The sequence below is a fragment of the Procambarus clarkii genome, chromosome 74, assembly GCF_040958095.1.
Source record: "Procambarus clarkii isolate CNS0578487 chromosome 74, FALCON_Pclarkii_2.0, whole genome shotgun sequence".
Lineage (NCBI taxonomy): Eukaryota > Metazoa > Arthropoda > Malacostraca > Decapoda > Cambaridae > Procambarus > Procambarus clarkii.
The window spans coordinates 3,891,047-3,900,077 of NC_091223.1; the positions used below are offsets into that span (position 1 = coordinate 3,891,047).

Sequence of the window (9,031 nt, forward strand, 5' to 3'; positions counted from 1 at the left end):
ACATTACACTCTTGGGGATCATCTCTGAACAACTCTTGATGTTCTCTGAAGATCTTGACGAGAGGTGCACTATGATTATCCTGAAAGTATTTGGGAAGATCATTAAGGATTTCGGAATTAGAAAGCGCTGACTCCTTGTCAGTGCTTTCGGGAGGAGAAGCTGGGAAGGTCTCACTGTGGATGTAGGGTTCTGTGAATGTGGAATAATTAGTCAAGACAGTGGGATGAGTACCATTATATTGCTTCAGGAGGTTGACGTGGCACAGCTGGGTCTTCCGCCGCCTATCAGGAGTCTCTATCACATAATTATTATTATTCCTGCACTCTTTGACGCAGTAGGGTCCTGAAAATCTGTTTTGTAAAGGTGAACCTGGGATAGGGAAATAAGCAAGGACGAAGTCTCCCGGCTTGAATTTTCTTACTTTGCTGGTCTGGTCGTAATGAGTCTTCATTCTCACCTGGGCTTTCAATAGATTATCATGAGCAAAGCGGTGGACTCTCTCTAGAATGTGTTGAAGGTTTTGAAGAAACTGGGGCACATTCTGATGCTCACTGAAGGTGGCATCTCTGAGAGAGTCTTTGAAAGCCTTAAGGGGAGTACGGCACTTACGGCCGTAGAGCATCTCATAAGGAGATACTCCTAGGGACTCATTGGGGAGACTTCTGAAAATACACATTATTAGGTCAATCTGCTTATCCCAATCCTTTGAGGTTTCACTACAAAACTTTTTCAAGAGTGCTTTGATGGTCTGATGACTACGTTCAAGAGAACCCTGTGAAGCAGGATGATAGGGGCTGGACAATACCTGTTTGATGTTGAACTCCTCCAGTGTCCTTTTGAAGAGATCACTGGTGAAGTTGGTGCCACAGTCACTTTGAATCTCCCTGGGAAATCCGTATTGAGTGAAGATCTTCAATAGATGTTTGATAACCGTAGCAGCCGTGATGTTCTTCACTGGAACTGCTATGGGAAATCTGGTGGTAGGACACAGGATGGTTAGGATGTAGGCGTTACCTGAACTGGTCCGAGGTAAAGGACCGACACAGTCTATTATGAGTCTGTGGAAAGGTTCCGCAGGCACCTGTATGGGAATCAGTGGTGCTCTGGGAATGGAGACGTTCGGTTTGCCTGCCATCTGACATGTATGACACTGTTTTACGTACTGTTTGACGTTATTTACCATACCTGGCCAGTAGTAGTCTTGGCGAATCCCATGGTAAGTCTTGTTGAAGCCGTAGTGGGAGAATGCTCCATGGGCCAGGTGTAGAATAGTGGGCCGCAGGCTGGTGGGAATCACAAGTTGTTCGGTGTTGGCCCAATCGTCCTCCTCCTTCAGTTTACTGGGTCTATATCTGCGGTAGAGCAAGTCGTTCTCTAGGAAGAACCCAGGAATACTGTCGGGTTGAGTCTCAGCCTGGAAAAACAATGGTGTTAAAGTAAGATCTTCCCTCTGCAACTTACGGAACTCCAACTTGGTCAGATGCGGGGGTAGTTTCTGAGGGTCTTGAGGGACAGCGGTAGCAGTAGAGTCAGCTGGCTGTGGACGTGCGGCTTGTGCACGGGTGGTCACGAGAACCGGAGGAGAAACATCATCACTCTCTTGAACCTCTGCTGGAACATACTCAAGAATAGGGTTACTTGGCACAGAGTTACACACCTGGGGTTTGTCCATGACGATCAGGTTGGTTGGTTGCAGGTCTTCTGCCAAGTCGTTGCCTAGGAGAAGTTGCACTCCAGGCATGGGAAAAGGCTTTTCCCTGACGGCGACTTGGACTTCCCCGTTCACGTAGGGACAATCCAGGTGGACTCTGGCGAGAGGGTATGGAGTAGTAGCAGTGAGGTCAGTGATGAAGACCGTTTCCCCGGTGTAGACTATGTTGGGCACAGCCGACTTCAAGATGATCGATTGTAGAGCCGCTGTGTCCCTCAAGATCTTCAATTTGAAACGTCCCTCCGGATTTGAACCGTTGGCAGAGACAGTTCCAGTATACAGGTGGTTACTGAAAAGAGAAAGATCATTAACATCAACACCAACATTCATCACAGGCTTACCGGACTTAGGAGGAGTTGGTTTGGGTCGTTGTTGGTCAGTGGTTCCCTTGTATTGAGACTTACCACACTTGTCTATGGTATGTCCATAGAGTCTACAATACTTGCAGTACAGTTGTGAACCAGCTTGATCGGGGCTCACCTTCTCGTAACTGTACCACGACTTCTTACTGGAGGATGGTTCGGGTGTCAGCCGGTGGATGAGGCTGTAAGTGTCAGCCGACTTAGCACACTTCAGGTAGTCGGTTTCTTCTTTATCTGCTAAGTAGAGGCGGACAGGAGGCGGCACACGTCTCAAGAATTCTTCAACAAGCATCAGGTTGACGAGTTCTGTAAAAGTAGAGACATGTGCTGCTTCCAGCCATTTCATGAAATACCTCCGTTTCGTGTTAGCAAACTCGAGGAAGGTAGTGGTACTTGCCTTCAGGTGGTCACGGAATTTCCTTCTATAACTTTCGGTGGAAAGTAGGTAGGCGTCTAACACTGCTTGTTTCAGAGTGTAGTAGTCATTCTCAGACGCCAAAGTACTGAGTGTGACTGCAGCTCTACCTGTAAGATGGACTCTGAGAAGTGTTGCCCATTGGTCGACAGGCCAACTGAGTTGATTAGCGAGGGTTTCAAAGGTGGTAAAGAACACATCAACTTCTGCTTCTACAAAGGATGGCATTAACTTACTTGCATGTGATATATTAAAACTGACGGGAAGATTGGCAGTAGCTTGTTGGCGTTGAGTGAAGTGTGAAGTTTCCAAGGAGATTTCGCGTTGACGACACTCTAGAGCCAGAGTCGCTTGTTGCTTGTCATGTTCGCGTTGCATCTCCAACTCGCGTCGTTTGGTTTCAAGCTGTACTCGTTCCCGCTCCTGGAGTAGTGCAACCTCACGTTCTTGTTCGTCTCTCCTCAAGGCAGCTTCACGTTCTCTGAGGGTGATTTCTCGTTCTTGTTCTTCCCTCCTCAAAGCAGCTTCGCGTTCTTGTTCGTCTCTCCTCAAAGCGGCTTCGCGTTCGTGTTCTTCCCTTCGTATGGCAGCTGCTTCTCTTTGCTGCTCACGTTCAATCTTGGCCAGCTCTAGTTTAAGTTTCATCGTTGCCAAGTCAGTTTTCTCTGCAATATAGTAAGTTTCATGAGTTTCAGAGTCTATCTTACCTTGCTCTAAATAGTAATCCAGCAACAGGTTGTGTAGGTCATTTTTGTTGGCTTGGTAGGGAACTTCTAGTTGATACTCATGTGCAAGAGTTTGTAGTTCAGTCCTCTTGGCACGACTCAAAGTCCCTATTTCACCTGCTGGATTTGCACGGAAAGTTTGGAGACGAAACATGGTGAAATTAGCAAATAAAGGTACACGAATGTTCAATAATGAAATGTCAGAAACAGGACAACGTGGCAACTGGTACCTATCCTGTGTGATCTTTAACAATTAACGTTAAGTGAAAGATATTAAATGATTAAATTAAATCAAGGGCGCAGGAAATCTTGTACCCGGTACTCATGTAAGAGAATAAGGGCAAGAAAATCCTACTAACAAATGAAACAAAGTTTCGAAAACAAATGAAACAGTTAAATGCTTCAAAAGTAAAATTGGTAGTCCAAGGATGTAGGCATACCTTGCCAAGTCTCTAAAGGACATAAAGCAAGTTTTTCCCACTGAATTTAATATGATACTTACAGAATTAGCGAACTTTTGTGCTCTGAAAAAATAAGCTAATTCCCTACCGTTGTATGTATCATCATCTCTGACTGACGTGTAGGGGTGCGAGGTGTCAACTGGTGACGAGAACTGCTGCTGAGGTCCCAATTCAGCAACTAAAGTTCGAGCTAGAGGAACTATGGCCCTCTTTGTCCTCCTACAGTCAGATTGCAGAAGATTGGGTACTCTTGACCCGGGGCAGACCACAGTACCAGGGTACCAATATGATGATCTGTCAGAATGAGAAATATTCAAGGGACATAGATGGTAAATACGAGTAATAACATGGAGGGAGAGATGACCAATTAAGAGTATGACTGCGGCCTACAGTCACCACGTAATCCAAAGTTGTCTCACCTTCACTATATGTTACTCTCGTAATGCACAATACACCGCACCTTATAAAAAATGAAATTGAATGAAAAATAGTAAAGCTACGTTAACAAAGTTAAATACGCTTACCATAAATTACCACTTGGCACCAGTACCTGAGTGAAGCTCCTAGGACAGGCCCCCATATAACTTGTGACGGTAACGCGTTGGTGTTCGGCTGTTTAAGGCTAGGGGTATGGCCTCGTCACATAGTTATAAAAAAAATAGAAAAACTGGAACTTCGTCTGTGGTAAGGTAAGGAGAAGACACACAAAACACAAGTAAACTTTAACAATGAAATTTTAATTACGTTAAATAAATCAAAACATGAAAATAATGCACAAACAAATTCTTATAATAAAATCAATGAATCAAAATAATAAGAATACTTAAATGACAAAATGAAAAGTTACGTTAAGGCAAAATAACAAGAAGTGCAATTCAACAGTAAGTGGGAGGTGCTGGAATATTGGCTTAAAGCCACCACCTCTCTCAGTACACTCTAGAGTCTAGCTGGGAGGTGTGCTGGCTACGAAAGCACGGAACATTCTGAAGACTGATGTTGGGGCGACCCCAGACATCGGGTAGTATTGGGGGCGAGTGCAGGTGCAGCCAGACCGGCGACCAATCAGCGGAGCCGTAGCGATCAACGGGTAGTTTGGTGGTTGGAGTTCGAACAGGTGGCTGGATGCATACGTTTCTGCTCACCCTGGCAAGCCTTGCTGGTGTTTGTTGTCGTTGTTGGACATTTCTTCCATAGTCTTTTATATAGTTGTGAAGACGTAATTTTGGAGGGAAGAGCAGGCTCAATCTCTTGAAGGAGATTATCGTCACAATATATATATATATATATATAGTAGACTGAGAAGTGCGTTCTGGCTACTAGGTACGACATATATATATATATATATATATATATATATATATATATATAATATATATATATATATATATATATATATATATATATATATATATATATATATATATATATATATATATGTCGTACCTAGTAGCCAGAACGCACTTCTCAGTCTACTATGCAAGGCCCGATTTGCCTAATAAGCCAAGTTTTCCTGAAATAATATATTTTCTCAAATTTTTTTCTTTTGAAATGATAAAGCTACCCATTTCATTATGTATGAGGTCATTTTTTTTTTATTGGAGTTAAAATTAACGTAGATATATGACCGAACCTAACCAACCCTGCCTAACCTAACCTATCCTATCTTTATAGGTTAGGTTAGGTTAGGTTAGGTAGCCGAAAAAGTTAGGTTAGGTTAGGTAGGTTAGGTAGTCGAAAAACAATTAATTCATGAAAACTTGGCTTATTAGGCAAATCGGGCCTTGAATAGTAGGCTGAGAAGTGAGTTCTGGCTACTAGGTACGACATATATATATATATATATATATATATATATATATATATATATATATATATATACACGAATTTTCTCAATCTTTCGTACATTACGCTTCACTGTTGGAGGTAAATCAAAAATCAATTCTCCAAAATTCATTTTTATTTCTAGTCTGACGCGACACGGGCGCGTTTCGTAAAACTTATTACATTTTCAAAGACTTTAGTTCACAAATACACAACTGAATAGAACTTACGTATCTCCGATTTTATATCTACATTTGAGTGAGGTGGAAGGGGTGATGTGGCATTAACACAAGACAGAACAAAATGTGGTATTAATAGGGTATTAATTTCATCAACACAAGACAGAACAAGGGTATTAATAGGGTATTAATTTCATCAACACAAGACAGAACACGAAACAATGGATATTGAATAGAAGTGTTTGTAGAAAGCCTATTGGTCCATATTTCTTGATGCTTCTATATTCGAGCGGAGTCTTGAGGTGGGTAGAATATAGTTGTGCAATAATTGGCTGTTGATTGCTGGTGTTGACTTCTTGATGTGTAGTGCCTCGCAAACGTCAAGCCGCCTGCTATCGCTGTATCTATCGATGATTTCTGTGTTGTTTACTAGGATTTCTCTGGCGATGGTTTGGTTGTGGGTAGAGATTATATGTTCCTTAATGGAGCCCTGTTGCTTATGCATCGTTAAACGCCTAGAAAGAGATGTTGTTGTCTTGCCTATATACTGGGTTTTTTGGAGCTTACAGTCCCCAAGTGGGCATTTGAAGGCATAGACGACGTTAGTCTCTTTTAAAGCGTTCTGTTTTGTGTCTGGAGAGTTTCTCATGAGTAGGCTGGCCGTTTTTCTGGTTTTATAGTAAATCGTCAGTTGTATCCTCTGATTTTTGTCTGTAGGGATAACGTTTCTATTAACAATATCTTTCAGGACCCTTTCCTCCGTTTTATGAGCTGTGGAAAAGAAGTTCCTGTAAAATAGTCTGATAGGGGGTATAGGTGTTGTGTTAGTTGTCTCTTCAGAGGTTGCATGGCTTTTCACTTTCCTTCTTATGATGTCTTCGACGAAACCATTGGAGAAGCCGTTATTGACTAGGACCTGCCTTACCCTACAGAGTTCTTCGTCGACTTGCTTCCATTCTGAGCTGTGGCTGAGAGCACGGTCGACATATGCGTTAACAACACTCCTCTTGTACCTGTCTGGGCAGTCGCTGTTGGCATTTAGGCACATTCCTATGTTTGTTTCCTTAGTGTAGACTGCAGTGTGGAAACCTCCGCCCTTTTCCATGACTGTTACATCTAGAAAGGGCAGCTTCCCATCCTTTTCCATCTCGTAAGTGAAACGCAGCACGGAACTCTGCTCAAATGCCTCCTTCAGCTCCTGCAGATGTCTGACATCAGGTACCTGTGTAAAAATGTCGTCAACATACCTGCAGTATATGGCCGGTTTCAAGTTCATGTCGACTAAGACTTTTTGCTCGATGGTACCCATGTAGAAGTTTGCAAACAGGACACCTAGGGGAGAACCCATGGCGACCCCATCTACTTGCTTATACATGTGCCCATCCGGGCTCAAGAAGGGTGCCTCTTTAGTACAAGCTTGGAGTAGTTTCCTCAGAATATTTTCTGGTATGTCAAGAGGAGTACAGGCTGGATCACGATACACTCTGTCGGCTATCATTCCGATTGTCTCGTCCACAGGTACGTTGGTGAACAGCGATTCTACGTCCAACGAGGCTCTTATCCCTGTGGCCCGTGTGCCCCGCAGTAAGTCAACAAATTCCTTTGGAGACTTCAGGCTGAAGGCGCAAGGAACATAAGGAGTCAGCAGGCCGTTGAGTCGCTTCGCCAGTCTGTACGTGGGTGTGGGTATCTGGCTAATGATTGGCCGAAGTGGGTTTCCAGGCTTGTGCGTCTTGACATTTCCATACGCATATCCAGGTTTATATTCCCCAATGATCTTTGGCAGGTGGAGTCCGGATTTCTTGGCGTTCACAGTTTCGATCAGTTTGTTGACCTTTGCTTTTAATTCGGCTGTAGTGTCCTTCGTTACCCTTTGGAACTTAGTTTGGTCAGAGAGTATGATGTTCATTTTCGCCAGATATTCGTCTTTTTTAAGAATGACATATATTGGTGACTTGTCACCTCTCCTGACAACTATCTCCTTGTTCTCACGAAGGTTTTTAGCTGCCGCTTTAAGCTCGGGGGACAGTATGGTGCTTCTGTAGTTGCCTCGATTCTTTCCTCCTTCTGCAATAAGTTCTGCTTGTAAGGTATCTTTGGTAGTGACCTTCTTTTGTGTCTCGAGGTCGAATATGTCGTCCAACAGAATTTCCAACTCTTGTGGGAACCGACCTGTGAGATTTATATTTATTTAATTTATATGAATTTATATTTACGTTAATTTATATACTTCGATAGCAATTTGTATAATGATAAGTGGACTGTATTTCTGCAATAATCTCTTAATCTCACAAATCGATCCTCTACACATTAGGGGGGGTTTATTAGTTTATATATATGCAGCCAATCAAACTACAGAATTAACTACATACATTGAAGAGGTTCCTTATCTTATAGTACAGCAGGTTAGTCCACCAGGTATAACTAGGGTGTAGACACCAAATTATCCTCTTTGAGGTAGCTTCCATCACCCAGTAACTGGTGCACAAAATCTTGCATCCTCGTCTTGACCTGTCAAAAGTGCGCTAGCTGTGAAGCCAGAATCCTATATATGACAAGCTATATCAGAGAAAACTGTACATGGAACATTAAAGACCTGGCTTAATTACCTTTAGTTTGAGGCTTCCACGTGATCTAACCGGGTCACCCTATATCCTGACATTAATGGCCATAAATGAATGATAAACGGGTTTCGGATAGACACTTAACTTGAATTTGTAGACAGCGTGTTGACAATGGTACACCTTTGGTTTCCATAACACTACGTCCAAGTAAATTTAACAGGAGCCGAATTTGCTCCCGTGTGAGCCTCTGGTCTCAATAAACAATAATGGCTGCCCTCCTTCCTCCTGACGCCTGGCCTACTTTGTCCAGATGTCAATAAGTGATAGAAGGGTCACATTTACTCTACTTTACTACTGATAATTAAATTAATTTATATAAGATGTTTTATGATGGTAAAGTCCAAAGACTAATGTATTTAAGAACAATTCCCAGCAGAATAGCTGGTGAATTATAATAGTATGTGGTGATGATATCCCGTTTTCCTTAGACGGTAATTCCACTACAAGTTACGTTTTCTATGGGTAACTTGTTTATACAACACAGCTCTTATCTGTCTGTATGATATTATTATTAAATGGTGTCGGATTTTCCGACATAATTCCCCAGGGGGCTGCTCACGGGTCGAAGTCCTCTTTAGAACAGACGAACACCGATACTCCTCCTTCGAATTATTTGATTAATTTGATGTTAGTAGTTAGTAATCACACATTTGTGCGTCTGTTCGTACAGGACGGATGTCCCGTACTAGAGTTGCAGGGGTTAGAAGTCTAATGCAATGTCATTTCCCTGTC

At 42.6% G+C, this 9,031-nt stretch overlaps 1 protein-coding gene across 1 annotated transcript; it reads right to left on the reverse strand.

Moving 5' to 3' along the window:
- Window positions 1-770: 770 nt before the first annotated feature.
- LOC138356772 (uncharacterized) lies at window positions 771-3,428 on the reverse strand. Its single transcript, XM_069313093.1, has 2 exons — window positions 1,187-3,428; window positions 771-975 (listed from the first exon to the last, which is right to left on the reverse strand). Exons 1-2 carry the CDS (start codon window positions 3,366-3,368, stop codon window positions 965-967), a joined length of 2,193 nt encoding a protein of 730 aa, XP_069169194.1. The 5' UTR covers window positions 3,369-3,428; the 3' UTR covers window positions 771-964.
- Between the last annotated feature and the right edge of the window lie 5,603 nt (window positions 3,429-9,031).